Raw genomic sequence first — 27,914 nt, forward strand, 5'->3', positions numbered from 1 at the left:
TAATTTTTGACCTTGGAAACAGTAGTTGACAAACTGTTCTCAGGCTTTTGATTGTATTACTTGATCTCCGTTTGCCCAGTTGAAAGTAGTAGCTTCAATCTCATGCTAACATGAAAATTTGAACATCTATAATTCCATGTACAGTCTAATGTAAATATTACCGTTAGGTAAGATCTTGATGATTAATAGAATTACACACTGCTTTAAAAACTGCCCTGTGATGCAGAAGAAGCCCTCCTTCCTTCCATATACAGCATAGGCCTACACCTCAACAAGTTTGCATAACACAATGAGGAGTGGGCTTTTCGTTTCATGTCACTTTTCAAAAAAACACCAAACTAAACAGGTCTATCGCTCTTTCCGCTCGCTCTTTTCTGAGGATAAAACATAATCCTTAAACACAAACGGTACGCCCAGATAATGAGGCCGGGTGAGAAAGTGTTAAGTGGAGGTGTATTGAGGGGCCGTGTAAGCTGGCCTAATCCTCCTTCACAGCATTTGTTGTGTCATTAGAGCTGTATGGGTTGTGCATCCTGTGACACGGGCCCTATTCACTCCCGTAGCCCTCAGCCAGAGCACTGCAGAGAGCCACTGTTGTGTTCGGAGCAGCTATGAAGCAGAGTGGATTTTCAAAGGTGGGATTGTCCTCAAAGACCACACAAGACCTCCCCCATGGGGACAGAAAATGTGGTAAAATGTGGGGACAGGAGGCAAATACCAAGAGGTCACACACACACACACATAGAGACAAGACTCTAAGATTCACTCAGCAGCTTTATTTTTTGTGTAAATCTCATGGCAGAGGACCTGGCTACATGGAGGAACCAGTAATGATGTAATATGGCCCTATATTTATGTAAAACAGATCATTCTATGCTGCTGTTTCATTCATATCTTAAGCCTGGAGAATTATTCTATATGGCGCACAGTACCATGGAGAGTTACACTATATTCTATCATACATATTATTGACATAAAACACAAACGTGACAACATTTGCCAGTGGTATTGGTCTTTTAAGTTTTATAAAGAATGTAGTTATTATTATCACTATATTGATAAGTCTGATTCTTTGATGAAAAACTTAGACAAGATGGCAACATGCAGTGTGTAAGGCAGAGGTTTCCTATAAGAAGTAAGCGGTCAGGGTTGACCTATACGATTTTACTTTGAAAAACGGTGGTTACATAAACAGTAATGCTTCATTTCAACAGCTGTACTGCATTTTTATTCCCTTTTAAATAGACGAACAACGAAATAGTTGCACTAACTGCAACCCTACTTTGGCTAACTGTTGTAGCTCAGGTAACATAGTGTATGTATTGCAACTATTCATTGTGAATGAGTGTATGCTCTACTTGGTGCAGCTACTGTATACATTTGCCTCCTGTTTATCGTACCATACAGTGCTGATACGAGGTAGTAGAGATTCATTCATTTAGAACTGTAAACCATACAACTCAGGAGATTGACAGACATATTTATACACCGTACAATATGATAGAACAAGCATCACAAAGTAGCAATATTGCTTTTGGCTACAGCTCTTATTGCTGGCTTATTAAAACATTAAAATGACTCAGATGATAAAAACAGCACTTCTCAACTCTCACCACCAATTCATCACACTGACTAAAAGCACCGATCCCATACTGTCCAGACAACTTATTACTCAATGTGCTCTTACCTATATAGTATCTGCAAGTTTCCTCACATTACTGCAAATATTAAGACTTTTCCAGACATTTCAAATGCAGAATAAATAAAACGTAAGGCCAGTTTTGCCAGTAAAATGACAATTGTGCAAAAAAAAAAAGAAAAAGAAAAAAAGAAGCACACTCTGTAGCAGAGTATTTAACCACATGGCTGATTTCTCCTTAAAATGGCAGAACAAGAAAGTAAACTTATTCATGTCTTCTAGACTGAAATGATTTGCTGAAGTCATAAGTGTTATATTTATCGGAAGGAATTTTTGAGATGTCTGAATACTGGTAGTCAAAGTTATTTTAATACAATTTCAGCACCTGCAGACACCCGTATCAGGATCTTTCACCCTGATCCTGATCTTACTTGGGCTGTTCTTTGAGCTGGTGCTCCCTGAGAGCACCGGTGAACGTAGCCGTCCACACGTGCAGGGCTGTCCCGGCAGAGAGGGTGAGGAAGAAGAGGAAGGCAACTTGGAAACCAAACCAATCCACCACACCTCCGGCCAGAGCGCTGAATGTCAGCTTCCCCAGCACCTCCAGAGTCGCCAGGAAACTGTAGTGGGTCGCCTAATGGAGAGAGTAGAGTGGGGAGGTAGGATGAGAGGGCAGGAATGATGAGAAAAGAGTAAGAGGAGGAGGTGAAGGAGTGGGAAGTGAGCAGAGAAAAGGACAAGGGGGAAGGAGGAAGGAGAGGGTTTGGGAAAAAAAGGCACATTGTAAGTAAAAAGAGGGAGTAGTAGATGGGAATGTAGAGAGCTGACACTTCATACTATCAACTTATCAGTTGATGCTTTTAAACCTGTAATACAAAATAACAACAGACAGAGACTAGATCAAAAGTGTGATTTTCAAGAAAAACCCTAAAAAGCAAAAGGAAATGATTGAAGGGGGGAAAAAATAAAATAAAGAAGACTGGAAGCCTGAAAGAGAAAGCGTGAGATCAGAGCCTGAGACGATGGATGGAGTCCAAACGAAGAAGAGTATCTGATCCCAGCCTTAAGGCGAGAGAGAGTGAGAGAGACAGATTACCTAATCTTACCTAAACCTCCTCCTTCTGCCCGAGAGCACGGCAGTTAGGTGAGGCAGGTAACTAAACAACACAGAAGGACTCTGGCGTCACCTAGATCATTGCCTGAATAAATTCATTCTTTAGGGTTAGGACTCTTTTCTTCATTATTACAAATGTCTTTACTTCATCAAACAAAAATAGATTAAAATTGTTACTCTTCTGCATTACAAGAGAATAAAGATACAGCAAATGTGAACTTTTATATTTAGTGTGAAAGAGTTAACTTTCAGTTGGAAATTTCACTGGTTTTAAAATTCACCAGTTAAACAGCGTGAGCATTATGATCCTTCACTACTGTACATCCACAAATTATACCATAAGCTTCTTTTACAGGATGAACAGTGTTTGTTTTGCTGTGCACCTTTTCCTTTGCCATTTTAGAACAAGAGCGGCAACAATTAGTCGTTTAGTTGATTAGTAGATTTAAAGAAAAGGAATCAGCAACTATTTCAAGCTTCTACATTGTGAGGATTTGAAGATTTTATATCCTTGTTCAGTGAGTATATTTGGTTTTTATTACTGTTGTACAGACAAAACAAGATATCTGAACTAACATTTTTCATTATTTTCAGAAATGATGTAGACTAGATGATTAATCACTTAATCAAAAAATGATTTAGTTACCACAATCACTATTGACGAGAGTTGAAGAACTGGTGGTGAGTTTAGACTACTGTGGTCCGCACACTGAGCTAGAGAACTGAGACCCTGTGTGACCACAGCTAAGTGGAGTGCCTTTTTTTCTGAGCAACTTGTTTAACAGATTTGGTTTCTATCTCCTGGGGATCGTTAACAAGCACTCTCACTATCAGCTTTCTGTCACTGGATAGCACTACCTTCAATAACACACACATATACACACAACGAGCGCAGGCCAGCTAATGCTCCCCCCTCCTGTGTGCACATACACACACACACACACACACACACACATATTGATTCACACACCGACACACTAACAATCAAACAGTTTATGTGTCATGAGAACCTCTGAAATTAAAGGTGGTTCTCATCATAACATGTTGGGATTGGTTCTCTCTGTCATTTATTTTATCAGTAACCAGATCCTGAAATCTGTGCTACAGCCTGTGATTTGTTTCTCCTTTCTTCTCCACTTTAAGAGTGATAGCAATTTAAATGATAATTTGTCACCTTCAGAGATTGACTTGAGTGACGAGTGAGTGGCTGTGTGAGTAGCGATCACCTCCAGGCAACGATGGCCCAGATACGACGGGGACACGAGGAGTTATGCTAAAGAGGAGAAAACGAGAGAGGAGCGGAAAAAGTCTGAGCACGTTTAAAGGACCCCATAATAACAAAGAGGTAGAGTGAGGCGGTAGGAGGGACAATTCCAGTGAGGGGGGGCAGAAAAGGGGAGACAGAAAGAAAAAAAGGAGCAATGGATAGAAACTGGGTCTGAGATTTTCCGAGTGGTGATGAGAACTGACAGGTATAGGTGACGATAGGTTTGGTACTGTATGCGGAGGATTTCCCTCTCCGGCCCACACTGACAATCAAAAGAAATGACCTAAAATTACATAACAGCACAATTAAACCAAGAAAGAAAGAGGAAAGAAGGGAAGGACGGAAGGAGGAAGAGAAGAAAAGAAAGTTTGTGTTGTCTGATGAAGCCACAGGAGATGACCTAACACCAAAGAATTCGCCCAATTAATCCCCAAAAATGTGCGACAAAAGAGAAAAATGTATTACATAACAGCAGTCCTCGTCTCTAGGATGGGGCTGTTGGCAGGTATGAATAAAGTTTGCTTTACCTGAATGCTTTCCTCGGCCCTTTGAGTGCAATGCATCATGGTAGTGAAGGTGAGCGTGGTGATGAGTCCGCCCAAAAAGTGTTGAACACTCATACTCAGGACGGCCATACCTGAAGTACCGAACACACAAAATCAAGCAAAAACAGACACAGAACGTCTTAGTGCAACTGTTAACTTGTTCTGAAATAGGCAGAAAACAATCAATTTTACGGTTTGCTGCTCTGCTAGACTTCTCACTACACCATTCTATGTAGAAATCAAAGTAGAGAGACAAAGCAGCAAGAAACGGTAAGCTGCTGAAGTGTCTCCTCTCCATTCTCCCACCACTGCCACCCCCCCCCCCCCCAACCCCCATCGTCCCCAAAACACATGTAGCGTATCCTCTGAGGGGAAGTGGCAGAGCTGTGTTAGTGGGGAAACACAGAGGAACCACAGAGCCTATCTGTCTCTGCTCCCGCTAACACTGAATTATTCACTCAAGCCGCCAGAGTTTTTCCCGAATAAGACTCTTCAGTCACCGACACAAGACTGTTGGAGTCACACAGATACACCGACTGATCAGACTGGAAGAGTGGGAAGCGGAGGGTTATCATGTAATATTGAAAAATCTGAAACTGAATGTTTTTCCGGTGTTTTTTTTTTTTGGTTGAGTTTTCCTGAAATCTTTGTTCTGGGTTTAAAGTAAAGGGGGGGAGAGGCCTCAACTTTCAGTCTGAGAGGCTTGATAGGGGAACAGACAACTCAGCCGGAGATAAAAGGCGCAGATTTGAATCCCAAAAGCTTTGCGACTGGCTGTGTAACAGAATCAGAAGTGTCATTCAGACATTAATAACGGAATGGCTCTCTGGAGAGAGAAAGAACATCTGCCTATCAATGTCCTCTGCATCATTCTTGGGCTGTATTAGAGTTGAACATCTGGCTCAATCGGTAGGTTAGTAGCTCCTAACCTTTTTGTCGCTGTGTCTGACAATTTATGTAACTTTCTGAAAAGACAATCCAACATTCATGTGCGCAGAAGTGAGAAAGTAAGCAGCGTTTTTAATTCTCTGTCTAGCGCTCTTTTTTCATTCTTTGCCCAACAATTTCTGTCAATGAGAGAAAGTGTGTGCAGTAATCCCCATATTTAAACAATTACCGTGTATCTTACCTTTCGACATGTTGTAAAGATAAAGATGAAGCAATGTCTTATTGTGTGCGTACATCACAGCTTGAAAATGTCAATATATACTTTGAGCAGAACTAAAGAGTGATTTTGACGACAATTGATTCATTTTAGAGCCTGAAGAGGTGAAACTTTTCAAAAGTGTGAAAGAAAAAAACTGTTACCTGTGAAGGTAATTATCTATTGTAAAACTGTGCTGTACAGCCATTACCTAACTTTAATATCGATTTACTACCTGCCAGCCAAGGTGACAAAAGACAGCTGACATATTCCATAAGAAAAAAAGGACAACACACACCGTACGTCACACATATCCAGGGGCCGAACACATTGACAGAAATACCACAACACAATAGCAGAGTAGTGAATGTCATAATGTAGTCTTTGTTGAGATTGTCAGAGGTGTTGGCTCAACGCTCATATTTTTGTGTCTTTTAGTCATTGTTGCAAAAGCATAGTTCCATTGTTCCTCTTTTCAAATGCCGTCCTGCTGTTTGGTGTATAGCATCATGACGTTTTTAGCCTTTTGTTATTCACCACATTACATAAGTCTGTAGTTTTTATGACTGATTATGTAGCATATTCAAACGGTGGCCTTTAAAAATGTTGATTGCATTGAATAAACAGTTCTTATTCTCAACAAAAGATAATTTAACCTATTCTAACTATAATATCATAGTCAGTGTGACTATCCTTGTGTGTTTATCATAAACTCATTGTACATTTGTGACCTAAAGCTGTGTTTTTACATGTACCTGCATACTAATGATTCAGAATGAGGACTGCATGCATATGGGATCAAGATCTTGAAAGTTTAAATATGTAAATCTAGAGAATTCAATAAACAACATGTGGCTTGCTGATACACTATTCATGGTAAAGAATAAAAGACTAACAGGGTCACTCTAACTTCCGTTATGAGTAGGACTACATAGAATAAGGGCAAATGGTAATATGTGTTGTAACTGGGCTCCAGTTAAACTGGTGTCTGTGACTGTATTTCTGTCTCTCACCTTTCATGAGTGGTGATGGTTCCAGTACGGTGAGTAGAGAGCTCTGGAAGACCATGCTGATGGTTCGCAATACAAACACACGTCGCATCATAGCCCCGATGCTGCGGAGAGACCAGCAAACCAGCCAAGTATCAGAGAGATGTTCAACAACTTTGAGGTTCGAGTGTTATTGATGAGCAGTGTGATATGTGGTGACAGGGGCTCAAGGTTAGCACATTTGGAGACACTGGGTTTTTTCTTTTCATGTTACACCCAATTACACACACACACCTACATGCGCACACTCGGTAACATGCGTGCACGTGCTTAAGTCAACAAGTCCCCAGACACTAATTGATTCCCTGTTAGTGCAAGAAAATCATCCCCCTGTGGGTTTGGTTTGTGACGTAATCAATAACCTAAGGAGATCCCCAGCATGAGGAAGATAATTAATCACTGTTAACACATGCACGCACACACAAACACATACAAACGTTGTGTGACATCAGGGATTAACGATGCCAATCACTCAGAGGATGCCTGCCACTCAAAGGACTGTGTGTGTGTTTGTTTGTCTTTTTGCATGTAATTATTTGTGTTAAAAAAAGCTGTGAGGAAAAAGGAGCCGGATATCTGATTTAGTTGGATAAGAGCACTGAGTAAAACAATTCCAGTCCATGATTGAGATTTAAAGTTCAATGTTCTTCTCAGCAAAGTTTAACAGGTTAATTTCATTACCCTGCCTCATGAGACGAGGCCCTGATCTGTAATTGGCTAAGCACTGACCAAACTGAATGCGTATGTTCGGATTATATGGTACGAGCTGCAACTAGCTAATATTTTCCTAATTGATTAATTGGCAGATTATTTTCTTGATTGTTTGATCTTCAAACATTATAAAACAGAAAAATGCCCACCACAATGAACTAGAACCTATGATGACGTATGTGAGTGTATGACATTAAATTTATAACATTTAACATTTTTCTATAACATTTGCTCCAGTGACTATAGACAAAGAATGCTGGCTATCTCAAACAGAAACACTTAGTTGCTCTCAAATACCATGATAAAATAAACTCATTGGTGTATGTGATTAAGAGTTAACAGATTATCACAAAAAATATTTTTCAAAAGACAGCAGAAGACCATCTGTAGTGAACACTTTCTTTGACTCATTCATAAGTAATTCTGAAGAGCTAAACATTTTGCACATATATTTATTTAACTTTTTTTTCAGTGCAAGACATCACCTCACTCTCTTTCTCTCCCTCCACCCTGCTCTCCACCTCTCCCCTCTCCACCAAGCCTTTCCTTACCTCTCTACTGGAAAACCAATCCTGCATCATTCACATGCTAAAGACATTCTTCTCTCTGCTGCTCCTTTACCGACCTTCTCAATGACAGTCTTTCATATCACGCACTCTCTAGAGATGCTGAGGGGTGTGTGTGTGTGTGTGTGTGTGTGTGTGTGTGTGTGTGTGTGTGTGTGTGTGTGTGTGTGTGTGTGTGTGTGTGTGTGTGTGTGTGTGCGTGCGTGTGCGTGTGTGTGTGTGTGTGTGTGTGTGTGTGTGAGAAAGAGGACCTGTCTGGCTGCCACCTCACACGGGCCGGGCCCAGATAAGAATAGCCGTGTTCTCAGGTTGCCAGTGGCAGTTGTAAAGGGGGTCATTCACTGACCACTCAGCCATTTCTGATGGTGAGGAGGATAAACCTTCCAACTGAGCTTTTAGAGGTGGGACTGCAGCCTGGTGGACAACACTCTCTCTGTGTGAATGTGTGTGTGTGACAGAAAGAAGTGAGGAAGAAGAAGTGTTTAACCGACACTGGACGGTTCATACAACCAAATACATCCATTTGATCAAATAATCTAAAACTGAGTCGTTATATCTTCTACTTTGCACACATTTCTGCTAATAGATCATTGAGTCATCAATATAAAAATCCACATAGATTTTATTTTCTAAAGAAATATTTTTTTATGGAATAATAAGTAAATAAAATTGGTGGAATAATCTGATTTTTTCATCGATCACACAATATCTCAGTTGATTGCAAATTTAATTTTAACGAGGGTTGGGGAAATGATTATTATTAATTATTAACTCTGATTCATCAGCTGTCATTTAACATATACTGGCCTTACAGAGGTGTTTCAATTACAGTTCAAATAAGGTATAATTTCTCTGTTCCAAATTACTGTATAGTTGACTTTTAAATGTTCTTAAAGGAATACAAATAGCAGTTCCCACACATTCTTTCCCAATAGAGACATCAGAAACTCATGGCAGAAACTGGACCAGTAAAGACCGATAGACTGACCCTCAACACTCCTAAGACTGATGAGTCTAAATGGCTTTTATGCATCTGACCCTCAGAAGTAATTTCGATGAGTGTTTTCTGTTGGTGTGAACATTTTACTGCCTTTACAACTTACAGATTCCTTTACAAGTGAAATGGAGGGAAAGAGTGAAAGATTAAAAGCCAAAGTATAACAATGACATCTTTTGAAAGTGCTTTCACCTCAAAAAAATGTTGCCTTTGGAGGTTTACTCTGCGTTAGCTAGTGACACACAGAGATGGGCAAAAATACATCAAAATGTATTTTGATACAAAATACCCCTCAAATAAATGTATTAAAATAAAATACAAAATACTGGTGCCAGAAAATGTAACAAAACACAATACATGTATTTTGTATTTAAAATATAGGAAATACTTTTTTCTGGATTTTCTGTTTTCCCACAATTTGGTATAGCAGAGCATTCAGGTTTGGGCTATATACACACACACACACACACACACACACACACACACACACACACATATATATAATGTACACAAAGCTCTGGTGAACCCCACAGAAAGGAAGAACAGTCACAGAATGTCAGTGTAACTAAGCAAAGCTGTTAAAAGACAACTTGATTGATTATGTATATATATATATATATATATATATATATATATATATATATATATATATATATATATATATATATATATATATATATATATGTATTAATGGGACTTAACAGCCCATAAACTTTGGCTTTGTATCGACAAGAAAATATTGATCACACATGAATAGCATCACACATACTATAAAAGCAAAATATAGAATTAAAACCAGTTGTACACAGGTAAAGAGCCTAAATAAATGACTGTACTGAGACATGTTGTCCACCTGGCCAACTGTAGAATGTATGAAATAATAAAACTAAGAATACTTTCATAATATGCCTTTTAAATAAAATAAATAGGATATTTAATGTTTTTTTGTTTTTGTTAACAAATGGACATCTACTGTCATAGCCTGGCTAACTGTGAACTATATTATCAGCCAGTAATTGATATGGCATTATGACATTCACATTGAGAAGATACAGCATCACTTGTAATACAGTGAGATTAGATGGTCAGACGTCTCTTGATAAGGTTATCATGAAGATACAAGCTCCCAATCTCCCTCTTCCTATAGCTAGCTACTCCACTGATAAGCTAACTTGCTAAACACTGGCTATGCACTAGCCTAGACAGCATGCTAGCGTCATTAGCACGTTAGCATTGATCGCTAGCTTGATATTATAACCATCACCATGTATATACAATAGGCTATGTAGCCAGACCCAGACATAAATTATACATCAAGCTAGTTGACATCTGTCACACTCAGATAAAATATTTACCTTGACAGACAATTTGTTGAACTTGAAGATCTGAAGACTGATCTCGTGAACTGTTTTTGATTCGTGGAGAAAGTATTTTGAGTATTTTAAATACAAAATTACTCCACTCTAAAGTATTTTGTTACAAATTACATTAGATTTTTTATCGGCCCTATCAAATACAAATTACAAAATACTCAAAAGTAATTGAAATTTCAAATACAAGTAATAGAAATACTGCCCATCTCTGGTGACACGTTACATAAGGAGAAAACCAGGACAAAAAGACTGACATCAGAAAGAGCACAGGGCAACTGACATGTGTCAACAAACAGGCAAGCACACAAACACCAACACATGAGCAAAAGGCACAAGCTCAACTACAGTATCTCTATTCATCTTCACCCCTTAATGTGGTAAATTGGCTACATCGCACAAATGTCTAGATGTGGATGGAAGGAAGGAAAGATGGTTGGATGTTTGTTTAACATACAATATGTAATTTTCTGGCACTGTGGGTCTCTCATTTAAAATAATGACAAAAGACAGAACTTGGTCACATTGTGAAGTAAAGTGGGATCATGGTAGAGTTGTTGTCTTCACCACCATTGTCGTCATTGGAATCAGCTTCTCCCGACTAGGATCTCCTTTAGTGCTTGTTATTGAGGGTTTTTTTAGCGAGAGTATAATTCCTCGCATGCAGAGGTCTCCTCATCTCCAAAACAATTGGACCAGGTGATTAAAATCGGTAAAATTACTGAATAAAGCAGTTTCGCGTTAAGAATCTGTGCTCAGGGAACAAACAAACCGAGCTGCCACTAACATTTACTCAGCTCGTTTCTCTGATAACATAAGATCCAGATGTCCGATGACTTAAGTACTTCATCCCGTTAAAATACTTTGTTAAAAAAGACCAAGACCTCAAAAGTGTATTGTAAAAATGAGGCTTCAAACTTGAAAAAAAGTAAATCCATGACCGCTTATGGCAGACAACCACAACGCATGCGTAAAGAGGAAATGATGTCATTGGCAGGAGACCAAATGAATCGGACTGTTACGTCGATTTCTCTGGGTTTGAAAATTGTTGGAAACATTAGAGATAATATAAGCACACAGCTAAACAAATCATATAACAGAGGTCTACTTGTTTCTAGACATTTCACATTTCAAATGTACATATTCTACCTTTAAGAGTACAATAATGCACAGTGTGGAAACTAACACACTATCCTCTACAAAGGCATTGTTGTTATTTATAGCTCTTATTACATCACACTGGCCATAGGCAGGGCTGTGCTATGATGTGATCCTAGTACAAGCAGACATAAAACCTTATGCAACAATGGTCAGCCACAAATGGCAGCGTCAATGTGCTGAAGGGGAAAACATGTAAAGGTTAAATTCAATACTAAAACAATCTGCTATAGAAATCTCCTAATGCATGCTCATCAATATTATAAGTCTGCATTAACCATTACATACCCATGCTAATACACATTTAAAGTCATAACAATCACCATAATAAGTCAAATCTAATATAATGCAATACGGCCATTTTATATATTCATCATAAAGTCTACATCTTAGTGTCTTTCTTTAAATTTGAAAGTTAAATTCAACTACAGTTGCACGTTGCCTCTCTGGGATCAAACCCTGAGGGGTGTGTACGTGTGTGCGCGCGCATCAGTGTGTGTGATGGATTGGCTGCTCATGCTGCTCACACACCACACACCAGACACAGGGGGTCCCTGAGCTCTCAAACAAGGCTATGTTTACTTAAATTACTGTACACACACAGTCAGACAGGCAGAAACATATACACACACACACACACACACACACACACAAAGCCTATGAAGAGTAATAAAAAAAAAAAAAACAGGAAGAACAGGCCCAGAGTGATGAGGAAGAGGTAAAGGAGGAGGAAGCAAGCTGCAGGAAAGAAGGAGTCAGTGTACACAAAAAGCTTGGAGGAGGAAGAAGAAGAGGAAGATGAGAATGATGGTATTGTTACATCTGATGGGATGAGAGAGTATGAGGCAGTAAAACACATGTTCCTGTGGTGCTGTGGACTGGACTTTGTCAATAGTCACTTCTTTCTCACTGCTGGAAACTAAAAAAACAGTTTTACAGAGGAGCAGGCCTGATGTTTCTGTCCTATAGCAGCTCGTTTTCACCTCATTTACTCTTTTTCTTTTTTCTTTTAAAAGTGCCAAATATGACCTTGTTCCAGCTTCTCATCTGTGATTATTCCTAATTCATAACTGTCATAGAAGTATTCCAGTTTTTGACTGTTGCTCCGACAAAAATAGATATTTGAAGATGTTACCTTGGGTTCTGGGAAATTTTGACAGGCATTTATAAGTATTTATTTACATTTTTATATACCAAATGATGTAGGAAATAACTGGCAGATTAATCCATAGTTGAATTAACTGTTCAATGTAGCCTTGTGAATACTGAACAACTCTCTTGAATATGTGGATTTGATGACATGCAAAAAATGGAAATCTTTGACTTTTGACTTTTACAAATGTATAAAATTGTTAAAGGTGCTAAATACATGATTGGGAGCATTTCTATTGCCTCTCCACAGCGCTCAACATGGCGACGGCTGAACAGGCGACTCGCAGCTAATGGTGCCAACAGCTGAAAAAGTGAGCGCAGTCGGTGGCTGTGAGCTAGCCAGTGTGGTAAGATCACATGCAGTAAAAGCATGCTATGTCAACCAAACAAGAAGAAGCTTTGATTACAACACACAGAGAGGCAGAGCGAATTCATTCTCTGCTCAGGAAGACGTTAGTCCTCTATATGTTTACATAGCAAATAGTTGTTTGTTGTTATGTTAAGCTCTAAATATCAAATGTAGTACCTTTGAGGGAATTTTCCCCTGAGCACCAAATTAATTTACAGACCCTATGATATGAGGCCCCTAAAAAGAGTTCAGAGTCCCAAAATACTACTGCCATTCAAAAGTGACCATGGTGAAGACCGTGATAAGCTGGTGAGAATAACGGTGTTGATAAAGGCTACCTGAACTGAGCGAGCAGCACGCCTCCCAGGGAAGAGCCACAGATGGAGAAGCCCATGGCGATAACGCCATTCCAGAAGCCGAGCTCCCTGGCGGTCATATGATGATCCAACAGGAAAAGAGGAAACATGGTCACTGCCCCCTGCTCACCTGTATACATAGTGACAGAAGAGACAGGTGGACAAAGAGGGAAGATCAGGAGAAAAAAAGAAGATGAGAGACAGAGGAAGAAGAGGAGGGAAGCAAGAGAGAGAGTAGAATTAGTTATTCGGTGAGATATGAGGATGGTTGGACATACAATTGATACAACATTTTATGTACTGCATGTCTCTGACTAAGCATTGCTGTTTTTCACCTACAGTAAATATGTGAGACACTTCCTGAATACACACGCCTATTCCAATCACAGTCAAATACGATGAGGGTGTTGTACCGATCTGTTTAGCCTGCAAGACTGAACAACATGGTTTTCCTGAGATGACAACTGCCGAATCAAATACAGCACACCGACACACAGCGCACCTAGGCCTATTCCTGGAAAGTGTCAATAATAGATGCCTGACAAGAAAAAGAATACCCTCAGTCACTTTATCAAACGGGGCCTAGTACTTTTCCTAAAGCACCAAAAGGAAAACACAACAAAAACACAAAAACTTCCACAGATGAAACAGACCTCACAAAGACCTTTCAGTCAAAATAAAAAGTTTCAGTCAGACAATAAGACTTTCTCTGTGTGGCGTTGAGTGTGGGGGTAATGTTCTGCTGAACATTACAGTAAAATATTCAGTGGCGCCGACTATACGCCATTATTATATTAATGGAGACTGACTTCAGAAAGACAGTGGGACCAAGGAGCTGCGTGAGTGACAGCTTGGCTCCCAGACTGCTGTCAAAGACGACGCAACACAACGCGACGACTCACTCACTCAGTCAGCCAGGAGACAAACAAAAATAGAGAAGGAAGAAAAAAAAAAAGGCAGATGAAACAGACTGAAATAAAAAAATGAGAAAGCCGAGAAGCTCCCAGTGATGGGGAGTGCAGCAGTAGAACGAGAGTGTCACCACTGGTGTGACAAGCCAGCAGAAACATGGTGTAGGAAACACTTCTGTCACCCAGGTTTCACTGTTGGCAATCTACACATAGTTAATAAAGATGACCACGTTCAAGTTGGTAATGAAAATGAAAGCCAATTGGCTAGGTATGGAAGGGACTTTTCCAAAACAGATCTATCTGTGTTTTTCTTTCAGATAAAGTATAAGCGAAGAAGAGGAATGAGGAGAGTCAGGGGTAATTCAAATCACACGAAACGAGTTACTGAGCAGTATGTACTTTGCACTATGGGCTAGACAATAAACTGAATTGAGTTACTGTAGTATAATTTTACAAATAAGTCATATGACAGCAAAATGTTACTCCTAAACCCATGAGGTATTCAAATTCAAGCTAATAGACTTACAGTACATATTTACAATATATCATTACTCTCTCCTCATACCCAGTGGGAGCTGCCCTGATACACTCACACCCTCTCTGTGCATTATTCACATTTTAATATATGTCATCCTCTGCGCTGAACTGTTATGAGCAGCATCAACTTAGCCGTAACCATATTAGTCATAATAAAGTAAACATTGGCAGCAGCGGAACCCATGACGCCCGGGTTGTTTACCCATGGTTCTGTGCTCCCGTTCCCGTCTGCCTGTTGTTTAGCTCAAAGCTCAGAGCTTTCACAGTCCTGCCTTCAACTAATTATTTCTTTAAAGAGGGGGGTAGGGGGAGGGCGTGCAGACAAACACAAGCAGGCTGATTATTCCTTTCTATAAATATTCTCAAAGCAACAATTGTCCATTTCAGCAGGGATTTCATTAGACATCCGCAAAGATTAAACAAGCAGAATGAAGGGGAAGGAGAAAAGGGTGGAACAAGAGCGAAGGGGGGGGGGGGGGGGATAGAGTGGGTAAAAAAAAGAGGGAGGAGTGGAGGACTAAGAGAAAGACAGTGTGAAAAAATAAAAAGAAGAAAATAAAGAAAAGGGCAGAGAGAGAAACAACAGTAGGTGTAAAAGGGGCAAGGGAAGAAGAAATTGATGTAAATAGATATAGAGCAGGAAATGACAATCATGATGCTTTTATCTAAAAAAAACTCCTTAACAAGATGTGAGTTAAATGACACAGCTAAAGACAATGGAAGAGGGGGGGGGCAAATGAACAGAGACATTGTTAGGAGGTTAGCGAAGAGGAAAGAGAGGAGGGAACATAGAAAACACTGTTTATGTTTACATTAGAAGCAGACAGCACAGAAATACAAAACGATTTAACATTAGGAGAAGTAACAGGACAGGGTTTTTTATCCTAGTTTTTTATTTATTTTTTAAAGGTGCTTTATGTCATCAATTATTTACTAGACTTTCAAGCAGGTATAGTGTGTCCAAGCACCGACATAGAGATAAACAAAACTATTATATTTTCTGCAGTTTGAACAATTTTGGTTATTTCACGTCAGACGTTTTTCTCTCTGCGTTTTTATTCTTGGTTTTTTCTTCTGATAACAATGAGCATGAGCTTAAAAACCCATTGGATTGTCTGAAAAATGCATCGTCTCAAACCTGAAAACAGGACTGTCACCTCAAAGCTCATGAAAAGTTGAGATTTAGGAGATATGTGGTTTTCAAAGGACGACCTTATTTTACCCAACACTGTCAATCAAATCTGATCAAATCACGTCGACACAGTCCAGATGAGAGATTAGCGGAGTTTTTCAATGTTACACAATTAACACAATATAATATAATCATACAATATTAAATGAGATATTTCTTACTTTTGTTTCTTATTTAGTCATAAATAAGCAATATATAAAATGTTATGGATAAATGCTAAAGATTAGAATGTAAGTTTTCAGATGCTTTAAGGGAAGTGAGAGGAAAAAATAGGAGGCAGGGTTGTTTTATTTGTCCAAGTTATGAAGGCCACTTCATGGCAACATTAATAATTTGTTAACTGAGATTAGTACAAGGTTAGTAAGATGGATTTCATCCGAAATCGTCCGATTGCTTTACTGCAAATAATGAAACTGTTTCATGGCACAGAATAGAAAGGGGTCACTGTTTTAGCAATGCAAACACAGCTAAACCTAGTTTTTCTTAACAGCCAGTGACTCAGAAAGGAAAACACTGTTTGTCCTTTTCAGCAAAGCAAAAGATACAAGCAGACGTAGAAACAACTTTATGAAAAAACTGATCTTAAGTTTGTATTTTTGAAAACCAAAAGTTTGACACAAAGTATCTCTCACCTTGGCTGGTCTTAGTTGTTTTAGGACAGTTATTCCAAGTTATACCAATTATTTTTAAAAAGTTCTACACAAAACACTTTAGTCTGTACGAGATGGGGGCGATGGCCTGTGAGTATGTGTGAATGTTGGGTGGTAAAAGCAAGGGATCGGAGTAGGATAAGGGTGAGATGAGGGTGAGAGGTCGAGAAGGACAGTGGGGTGAAATCCTGACGTCCACGCTGCAGCTTAGACGCTGCAGAGATCACTGAGGACACTCAGCAGAACGATATGATCACTTCCTGCAGAGAGCATGGTAAACAGGGACAGGTTCATACATACTACATGTTGGAGAACAGTGCACATACATACACACACACACACACACACACACACACACACACGTCTATGTACATACACATGCACACACACCTTTCAGCTCCCCAGGCTCCCTGGGGATAAAAGCAGTAAACAGAGCCCTGTCTATACACACCTTTACAATATCCTATACATATTAGTTGATTCTCACACACACACACACACACACACACACACACACACACACACACACACACACACACACACACACACACACACACACACACACACGGAGTCCCTGCAGATCAATGTAGATGTCAAGGAGTTCTCTGTGGCTCTCCGGGGGTCATGGACATGGGAAAACACTTTTTAACTATGCATAAGCAAGAGAACCACCATCACCTAAACCTGCTAGGTTACTGGGTTGAATTTGTTTGTTCTCTGCATTTATTTTCTCAGAAATTATGTAATATTAATATCCATTCTGGGTCTCAAGAGTAAATATCCTCTTAATGTAAACGATCTTTCAAGAATTGCTGTAGGAACTTGGCTATGCTACAGTTCCATAATGTCTTTAAGTATACAGCAGTATTTGTTGGTTATATGAAAAAACAAGATTTCAGTGTTCAATTTAGATTATATTAAATTTCTCAGTTTATCTGAGATCCAAAAATGAAGAAAACAATGACTACACTAATATTTAGTCAAATTAAAGGATTGGGGCCAACCTCAGGTCTGAAATTGATAGAGATGGTGTTGAAACACACCAAACTCAAGACAACAATTAATAAAGTTATTAGTGTTTTCTAATGCTATCAAAGCTGTTTACATCAGGTTTTTAATGTAAGTTCAACACACAACAAAACAGGCCAAAATTATGAAATATTATTTGTTGATGAAAGCATGTGTTGATGCTTTTTTTTAATCATAAAGATTGTATTTGGATTTAGCTCATTATGTGAGATTTATGGAGCCAAAAATGTGGATAAGACTTTTAAACATCCAGAAAGATCTGGAACCTATAAGTTAGTGCATAGATAAGTGTGTTTATCTCTATTGCCATTTTGCTCTCTGTCTTTCTCAGGGCACCATGTGGTGGTTGTTCATTTATTCATCCCTTCCTTCAGCCTCCCTCCCTGCAGTCCTTCTTTTTCCCTCTGGAAAATCCCCCCCCCCTTCCAACACTCCCTCCCCAAGTTTCTCTCTTCTCTCATTCCCACTCCTCCACCTCGCTTCATATCTCAGAACTCCATGACCTCCCCGAAACCCACCAGCAGGCGCTTCTGCTGGCACCGATGTCTCTGAAAGTGCTCTGCTGATATCAACACCAGGATGTTTGGTTTGAGTGTGTATGTGTGAGTCTTTGAGATGAACAGGGCAATATTTTCTTTCATACATTTGTTTTTAATTAATTAAAGACTCAAAATATTTTACTGTATCAGTGCAGATACAGTAAACATGCACAGTAGAGGGCAATGGTACATCATTAAACTTGATGCAATTTGCCATTAAACAATGCAAGAAGAGGAAAAAAAGCCCCTTGCCAATGGCTTTTTTTTTATAAGTGGTTTCCATTCCAATATTCACATGAACATGAGTACATAAGCCTACTAGCCTCTACCCAATATACACTCAGTTGCCAGTTTATTAGGTTTGTCTCGTTAAAATGAATGCAGTCTAATACAACAGCACAGCAATAAATCCTACCTTCATGAAGGTTTTTGTTGAAACTGTACTGCATTACAATGAGAGTTGTTTCTAATATTTTGTCAAACCCATTTATAGTAATAAGATATATCTAATAAACTGATAACTGGGTGTATTTTATCATGAACTATTGTAGTTGCCTTTTAGGAGGAAACGGTTCGAGTGGAGTATTGGGACAAAGCTTCTCTTTTTTTGTGTTCATCCATCCATCCATTCCTCAGTCCACCTGGTCAGTTCCCAGGGAAAGCCACCATCAGGGGCCACCATCAGGGGCCATCTCTTCTCACCGTCATTCACATCTCTTGTCAAACATACAGGGCTACTGACCCCTACCTTAGAAACATGTGCAACACTGTGGCATCACTTGCACTAGGGATGACTCCTTAATTGCAAATAACAATATGAGAACATTTCAGGACTTGCAATGCAAAGTATTTAAATTCAAAGCACTGAAAGTGTTGATATAGCTGAAAAATTGGGGTAAAATAATTATGCTCCTCAAATTATAGTACTCAACACTTTGCAGTATGTTAAAAAGATAACGAGCTGTAACTGTGTTTTAGCCGATTCACATGCCAGCACAGAACTGAACAGTTTGTTTTCCTACATATGACAACAACAGCAATGTTTGTATCCACCATTTGAGCTCCTCTGCAACTCAAAACCTCTCGTTTGCCTATTTCTTGACCATTTCTGCTTATATGTTCTCTCCAACCCCCCCAAGCCCTCTGTCCGTCCGTCCCTCTAAGTCTACTCAGACAGTTCTCCCATCATGCCTGTGGCCTCAGATGGCACAGAGGTCACAGTTCAGACACGAGGCTCCCGATGATTGGCCACTGTGTTGGAAACTCAGAGTTCATTAGGGATAGATGGGGGGGGGGGGGGGGTCTGTGCTTGTGTGTGTGTGTGTGTGTGTGTCAGTGTTTGCTAAGCGAAGGGGGGGTTCAGACAGGCAGATCACACAAACATACCCACACACCCCTTGAACAAAAACAATACTGTCTCACATAGGCAATTATCCTGGCACATCCAGGCCTAAGCTAAAATATTACACAATATATTTTCCCCCGCAAAGATGGGAAATATTCAGACGGCTACAACAGGAATATCTAACGAGTGATAAGGGTCTTAATGAATCTACTGAGGAAACACTAACTACTACAGTAATTATTGTTGTAATCATGAGCATCAGCCGATGGTGAGCGTTCTGTGACAGAGAGAGTGTTGGGGGTGTGTGTGTGTGTGTGTGTGGGGGGGGGGTTGCTCTCCAGACAGATTAGGGGGTCCAGCCAGCCATCATATTTTGTCTAGTAGTGTCGTCTGCTGGGACTCATCCGATTACTGAGCCACTCTTAAAACTCTCTCAAAAACACAAACGCACGCGCACACAATCTAAAAACAAAGGCATATACATTCAGCACATACACAAGTTAAATCTATGCAAATATGAGGAGACAATTATATTCCCACCACCCACATACAAATACACACACACACACACACACACACACACACACACACACACACACACAAAAGACACATCAGCATGATGTGCTGTCTTCCATTTCGGTTTCTGAACGCAACAGACACAAAGACACTCTAATCCTTACATAATCCCCTTCTGCTACCAAACACCAAACTCTGGTCGTATTGACTCTCTCTCCCTCTCTCCCACACACACACACACACACACACACACACACACACACACACACACACACACACACAAGCTTGACTGATCCAAAACTACTTTCAGTTTTTTGTTTCTTATTGGAACCATCTCATTCACATACAAAACTTACTGCATGAGCGCAATATGCATACAAACTTACATTGTCTTCTTGCTCAAGTGCCTTAGGTTTATACTTTTATAACTGAGACATTAAAAACAACTGCTTTATCTCAACAGGGCCTGTATTTTCCAATGTGCATACAGGACCTGCTAAGACACAATACATTGTCATGTAATAATAACTTCCCAAACTTTTCCAATACACTCACTCCTCAGCTCGGTCTTCATGGACACACCAACAGAGACATCTAGTGGTGTGCTCTGGGTCCTACATTAAGGCAGGACCACAACTAAAGAAATGTTCACAGTGGGATTTCAGGAATCTTTTCATTTTTTTTTGTCTGTCTAGTCTGTGAACAGAAATCAAATAAAAACTGATAAGCTTGTAAACTGGTCTCCCATGTATGGGTAGATGAGATGGAAGTGCTCCTATTTATGCTTTTCTGTGCTTTCTCTTTTCTCGTCCGATTCATCCTTTAGTAATGTCAATCATGAGCGCATTCTGTGCACATAATTACAGCTGCAAAAATGTGTCAATTAATCAGATTGTGGATCAAAATAGAATTGATCTGAAACAATTTAACTGATGAAGAACAAAGTAGTTTCATCTGGGAAGGTTCGAGACATAATATCAGTATTAATATTAGCCCTAGTCTGCAAAGACATATGAGTAAAATGATTAAAAAGATTTTAGTCTCCAGTATTTAAGTAATGTATGAGTCTGGTGTGTGTGTGTATTAATCGGACTCACCTAGTTTGTATGTCAGCACATACAGGACTGTCCAAGGGGTGCCCGGCACAGCCAGCATCTTCCTCCACACTCTCCATGGCCTCATAGCATCTGCTCCCTGCCCTCCCCTCCTGCTGCCATCTGCCTGTTGGCCCCTCAACGTCTCATCGTCCAGCACAGGGGCCCCCCACACAAACAGTGCAACGCCTGCATATACAAATGTCAGCAGCATAAACATCCAGCTCCATCCAGCCACGTCAATCACAGCCAGCAGCCCACCTCCTGCAAACACAGATCCAGCTTTATAGCCCACGACTTGGGCTGTGTTGCCCAGGCCCAGCTCCCCACGACCTTTTAACAACCCCACCGCGGCCCCGTCTACAGCAATATCCTGGACAGAAGCCAAGGAGTTCATGGCCAACAGGGTTCCTGCTACACCCCAGATATGTGCTTCTGGGGCCAGGGCAGCACTGGCGAGGCATGTCAGAGCCAGCCCAGACACTGTCCCCACCAGCCAGCGGCGCTTCGTGCCAACCCGGTCCACAAAAGGGGCCCAGAGCACCTTGAGGACCCATGGAAAGTAGAGGATCTTGGTGAAGCCAATGCGGGTTAGGGAATGACCAGCTCCACGCAGGTAGACAGGAAGCAGGGAAGACTGGAGACCATAGGGGATGCCCTGGACAAAGTACAGCAGGCCCAGGAAGACAAGTTTGTCATTCATGATCTACCGCCACAAGAGAGCCTATAATTGAGCAGACACTGCAGTGGTCCATGAGTCAGGTCAATGTTTGGATGAAAGGGGAGATCCTCAAATGGACTGGTTGACTCAGATGAACTGATCGACCTGAAATGAAAAGATAAAGAGTGTGAGGTTCAGGGTTATTAATGCTGAAGTTACGATCTTGTTGAAGAAGACATGGGGTAACTAAAGACTGCCACAGCTCGCGCAAGCAGCCTTAAAAGGATGTCTGTCTGAAGTCTGGCCAGCTCAGTTATCAGTAACGTTAACACAGCTACCGTTAGCTCCTCAAAGTCAAATGACTTATGGACATAAACGTGTTCAATATAACGATGACCACGTGTGTTTTCATCATTTCAATATCAGAACACAAACGTGACTTTGCGTCGTTGACATTTTGCTAACAGGTACAACAGTTAAAGTTTGACAAACTGACAGACTAGCTACCGTTAGCTAGCTAGCTTGCTGTCACGCTAACCTTAGTATACCAATAGCTTATAACACACTTGTACAGCATGCCAATATTAAAAGGGGTTGTGATGCAATCAGAAAAAAAGTTCCATATGTGTTATGAGATAAATTAACACCTAACCTACTGAGATAGAAAGTAGGTTAGCCTAGCGTTGGCTAACCGGGAGAAGGTGCTCCTCTTGTTTGTAGTTGTGTGGATAAGCTATGAGGTTGCCAGGTTCTGTGACAGCAATCCCTCTTCTGCAGATGGCAAACAAGAAGAGGTCGTGTCTGTTATAAATCTGTAACGTAAAAGCATGTGCCTGCTTTCTACCATTTAACACGACTTGATAAATTGTCAGCTATTACAGTAAAAACATATTACCCAACCCTAGGTCCCTTAATGACACCAAATTATACAATAGATGTATTCTTATCACCCACTCTGTGTGATTCATGGTCATTCATTCAGTGTGTTTGCACATTGAGACTGCCTGTGTTAATTGTATTGCATTGTAGTTTCTAAAGTTAAAGTTTCGCGCTAGATTTTTAGCCAAAATATGTGGTAGCATGTGCATATCACACACACACACACACACACACACACACACACACACACACACACACACACACACACACACACACACACACACACACACACACACACACACACACACACACACACACACACACACACACACACACACACACACACACACACACACACACACACACACACACACACCCCGAGTATTAGTGTTTAAATATTTAGCTACATATTATAGCTGGTTGGCTCATATCTTTCTGGTGCTGTATGTGGATATGCAAAGAATCAAAACCACTCAGATGGGCTTTCATACAAAAGCTTTTATTTGCAAGTTGTCCAAGCTCCTTCAAGGGTAGGCCTACTGCTGCTGAATATGATTGGCACATAATGATCTGTACATCTGTTAGCTGCACTGTAAGCTTCAGCTTCTCTACCAACACCAGAATGAAGACTCTAATGAGTGAAAAGGACCCAAAGCATGGGTAAGGCATACTGCCGTCAGATCTATACTGAGATGCGGGTGTTTGAATGAAAAGAAATAACTTTGAGAGAAAATATCTGCTGAAGGAGTGCCAATTCCATGTTAATCTTTGCGCATTCCTGTTAATATCTTCTAATTGTCATGACAGTCAAAAGAAAGACACTCTTGTCAGTTCTCCACAAGAGCATGTAGGGCACAATACGCATGTATCAAAAGATTATAGGTGATTTTCCACAGCTGTGCTGGTTGCTGGCTCTTCAGTTGTATAAGCCTTGATCCCATGGATTGGCTATTAGTTTTCACTCCCACAGAGAGCGAGCAGAATCTTCTCATAGTCTCCTTTAGTGTCATCCTGAAGAAAAGAAAAATGTTAAAAAAAAAAAAAAAAAAAAAAACACAGTGTGCACTATTTCCCCATTGCCTGTTGTTTTGTAAACCATATGTATCATATCAATAAAAACCTGACCAATTCTGACATCTAAACAGATTGTAGCATGGGTTTATTGTATTGTTATCAGAAGTTTGCTCACCAGAATATCCTTGTAGAGTGTTGTGCCATAGTTTTTCTTGTACTCATCATTGATCAGTTTCATGTCAATTTCAGAGCGGCTCACCATGATGCGTGTCAAGATATTTTTGCGTGTGCCTTTACCCTGATGGGCAGAAAACATTCAGTCAGGGAAGGTTTTATGGCAGCTGGCATAGAATCTTGCACGCATTTATTTTTCAAATATTTTGTGAGTAATATCCTACTTATACCGCACCTTCATGGCCAAGTTGAGCTTCTCAGCAAAGAACACAGGCCGGCTTCCAGCACACTTTACTGTGGTTATTTAAAAAAGGGGGTCAAGTTTAAATCAAGTCTGTGCATAAATGAAAGTTAACATCGAGGGTTGTGCCTTTACCTACTGCTGTGAGACAACTTTCAATATCTCCCTTCATCTCCAGATCGATAACTTTGGCCATGTCCACTTTGCTGTACTTTGAGTACCTTTCGAACACTGAAGGAGAGGAAGTAGTGGAAGAGTATCAGACACAAACATAAAAAAACTGATTTCACTGAACATGAGATATAGCCAGCTAACCTTTACGGAGATGAGGGGCACTCCTGCTGGTGAGGACCTCAATGAAGACGGAGGAATTATTGCCCTTCCTCCCCTCCCCGGCCTCGTACAGAGCCCTGGCATCGCTGTCAACCATCTGATCACAAACTCCTTCAGTCCTGCTGGCCTGTGATGAAGAAAAGCAGAGCAACTTCACAGTGCTGAACACAACAAACACATGTAGGAAATGATGTCATTGGCGAAAAACTAATCTAGTCTGTACACAATAGACAGTAAGGTGACCTCAACCATGGCCTAGGTGTTACACTTCATGTACTTCAGTTTGCTGTGAGACTCTTTAGCTGTCTTTTATCAAAGATCTATTGCAAATGTAGTGCTGTGAAAGCCTGATTTATGATGGGATTGTGTAGTATGAAATCAATTGTCATAGGTAACATCTTTGTAGCATAAAATATGGGCTGGGTGTTTTATTTCAGTCTGAACATTACAATAACATAATGCTCTCAATTCTTGGTTGGTGTTGAAAAGGTTTCTGTAACCTATTACACATATCTTCAAAATCCTGTAACAAGTACAGTATGAAACGCACAACATTAAAAAGCAAGTGTGGACATACGTACCTTGCAGAGTTCAAGGAGGGCAGCCCTGAAATCTCCACTAGTGTCACTCTTGATGTCAGTCTCCAGGTCCTTCTTGTAATCTTAATGAAGAAATCACAATATTAACATATAGGATATGAAATGTTAAAATGTTCAGGTTATCAAGTGCTTTTTAAAAAAATGTTTAAACCTCCTCCCATATTAAAAAGGTTGTCATTTTCCACTGTCACATGCTATCACTTATTTTAGAACACTAGCTTGGTGGAGAATGTTGCTTAAAATGTGTCGCCACGCACCTTCTTTGTAGGCTTTCTTTATATCCAGGATCTCCCGGTTGTTTCTGGAAGCCAAAATCTCTATAAGGACATCCTCCTCTGTGCCCAGACCCTGAGAACGGGATGCATGCATAGATAGATCAATACAGAGAAAGACTTTATTCTTCACTGGCCCCATTCAAACAAAACACACCTTTCACCCTCCTGTTAAGAAAACAATACATGAATAATATGTGGAGGTGGGTGGATGCCATTAAATGCACCAAAAATAGCAGATGATGGTGAGGCCACGACATTCACCTCAAATGAGCTTAGTTTATGAGCATTAGAGTCATTTATACATTTTTATCAGTGTTCCTTTTAAGTGGCTGTTAGTATGTGTATGTGTGTGTACCTTCATTGCCATTTTCAGCAGGTAGGCATCGTACTGGGCCGGTGTTTTCAGAAGAGCCAACACCACATCCTCCAAATCTCCCTTCAGAGCATTCTTTAGTGCCGATTCCAGAGACTATAGGACAACCGAGGAGCAAATACAGTGTTTGAGAGCATGTGAGTGTGTGCAACATTGCATGTACTTTGCAACAACAACAACAACAACAACAACAACAACAACAACTTTCTTGCTGTGAAAGTCTTTATTTATATTGATAACCTTGCCGCTGGCTTGCAGGTAAGCCTCTTTGATCTGCTGTCTCTGGTCGTTACTCCTTTTCACCAGGATTTCAATTATGGTGTTCTCATCCACACCTGCACAAAGAATGTTATTCTGGGACTACAGATGAAAAATAGCCTCTTGGCTAACTCTGGCGCATTTACTGCAAATGTTTTTATTAATGTGCACTGTCCCTTATCAAATAAACCAATGGGGGAAAAAAAATGGAAAATCACATTTATATTATTCTGCATCTGTATGACAGATATACAAGTAGGTGGAGACTTTAGATCGCTCTAATTGATTAAAAAAAACTTTCTACAACAGACACTACTGTGCGTAGTAATGGTGCATGATGGCCAGCAGAGGATGTTAAAGTTCTTACATTAGAGGCAAGTGTGTTGTACTTCTAGCAAAGACACATTTTCCAGAACAAAAAGACATGTTGACACACGCTCCAAAGCTTCCCTGTGTGCACATTAAGTTCACCTTTTGCCTTGATGGCCTTATCCAAGACTGCTGCATCTCCATTGGGGCTGAAATTGGGTGCTGCAGTCACCGTTCCCTCCTGGACCTGAAAGACACAACACAGATTATTGTGTGTTTGGTAAATACTTAAGTTCTACTACCCAGTGGTGTGCATGAGGTCATTTGCAAACATGCATTTGTCTTATTCCTTTGTTGCAAAAGTGCTCTTTAAAAGAGGTAAAATCACATATGTTTCTCCCCTTACACATTGCTGCATATCCACATAAGACATACAAAGGATACAAAACAAGATTATTTTGACAGGTTTTATAACCCTTGTGGGCACTTGCTGTGTAGCCTCTGCCCCAACATCTCCATGCCACCAAAGACCGTTCACTTAAAAAAAAAAATTTTCCACCACCACAGGAAGATAAAAAAAGGGAACAAAAACAGGGCTGTTTGAACAACTGGAACAGAACCACATAATTACGTACGGAGTCATCGGGCATGCATGTCTGCTGCAGCAAGGCTTGGATGACAGACATGGTGGGACTACTGGAGTTTGTCTGAGAAGACAAGATTTGATGAAACAAAGTCCACTGATCATATTGTAGAGAGTATTCAAAAGAAATTATTACCCTTATTGGTTTTACTAGTAAAGTTCTTATCTATTACACTTGTTAGCAGAAATAATTCATGTTTGTCTTTCCTTCATCTAAACACACCCTCATAGGTCGCATCAATATCTTGAAGGAGAGGGGATTTAAAGGCATCACCTCTGGTACTAAAGTTCAGCAAACTCTCAAAATAACAGCTGGAGAACGGATTTGAGATTGTTTTTATCGAAGTAAAATGTCTTACCGTGTGTCCTTAGAGGGAAGAAGTTTGTCTTACTGAGGTTCCAGGAGCGTTGCAGCGACAGAAAGAGTTTATTTATACCCATGATAAACCCCACCTAGTAACGGTCCAGCCCATACTCCCCTCCACAGCTTCCATTGGATTGAACCGCTGTCTGCCACATCAGAGCGCCACGCCGTGCGTTGCGCGTTGAGCTCCCGTCTCCCTCCTGATTACATTCATTCAACTCACCTGCCCAGTCAACCCAGCTGCCTTCCATCTACTCATCACCCAACAGTATATCTACCCCGGTTCCAGATCCACTCTCTGCCAGATCATTAGTTTCAACCTCCTCGGTATCCTGTTTGTTCTAGGCCGCGCAGTGTAATTGTATTCTGAGTTCTGTTTCCCTTGTTCTCACCTTTATCTTCCTGTGTTTACAGTGTGGATCACCCTCCTGGTTCCTCGGTCTCTCTGCCCTGCCATGTCCTGCCCGGTTTCCTCTCGTCCTTGGATTTCCCTGCTGTGATCTGACAAGTTTCCCTTTTGTGTCAAACTCGCATTAAACTCTTTTGTTTTCACTCTGCTTT

At 40.4% G+C, this 27,914-nt stretch overlaps 2 protein-coding genes across 3 annotated transcripts; both read right to left on the bottom strand.

Annotated features, from left to right (window-relative positions):
* Positions 1-769: 769 nt before the first annotated feature.
* On the bottom strand, positions 770-22,643 carry mfsd3 (major facilitator superfamily domain containing 3). 2 transcript variants are annotated; one of them, XM_068703878.1, is made up of 6 exons: positions 22,548-22,643; positions 21,234-22,056; positions 13,400-13,547; positions 6,723-6,823; positions 4,548-4,657; positions 770-2,273 (listed from the first exon to the last, which is right to left on the bottom strand). In XM_068703878.1, the coding sequence occupies exons 2-6, from the start codon at positions 21,931-21,933 to the stop codon at positions 2,067-2,069; spliced, it is 1,266 nt and encodes a 421-aa protein (XP_068559979.1). In that variant the 5' UTR covers positions 21,934-22,056; positions 22,548-22,643; the 3' UTR covers positions 770-2,066. The 2 variants fall into 2 exon arrangements, with proteins under 2 accessions (XP_068559979.1, XP_068559980.1); XM_068703879.1 differs by having other exon boundaries at positions 22,544-22,643.
* A 607-nt stretch (positions 22,644-23,250) lies between these two features.
* Positions 23,251-27,053, bottom strand: LOC137867247 (annexin A1-like). Its single transcript, XM_068703745.1, has 11 exons — positions 26,982-27,053; positions 26,509-26,593; positions 26,020-26,114; positions 25,762-25,875; positions 25,389-25,479; positions 25,114-25,193; positions 24,515-24,659; positions 24,335-24,430; positions 24,194-24,252; positions 23,960-24,082; positions 23,251-23,781 (listed from the first exon to the last, which is right to left on the bottom strand). Exons 1-11 carry the CDS (start codon positions 27,030-27,032, stop codon positions 23,722-23,724), a joined length of 999 nt encoding a protein of 332 aa, XP_068559846.1. The 5' UTR covers positions 27,033-27,053; the 3' UTR covers positions 23,251-23,721.
* Positions 27,054-27,914: the final 861 nt, after the last annotated feature.

The sequence above is a fragment of the Cebidichthys violaceus genome, unplaced genomic scaffold (assembly GCF_023349555.1).
Source record: "Cebidichthys violaceus isolate CVI_PGR_0920_01 unplaced genomic scaffold, fCebVio1.0.p SCAF_9, whole genome shotgun sequence".
Lineage (NCBI taxonomy): Eukaryota > Metazoa > Chordata > Actinopteri > Perciformes > Stichaeidae > Cebidichthys > Cebidichthys violaceus.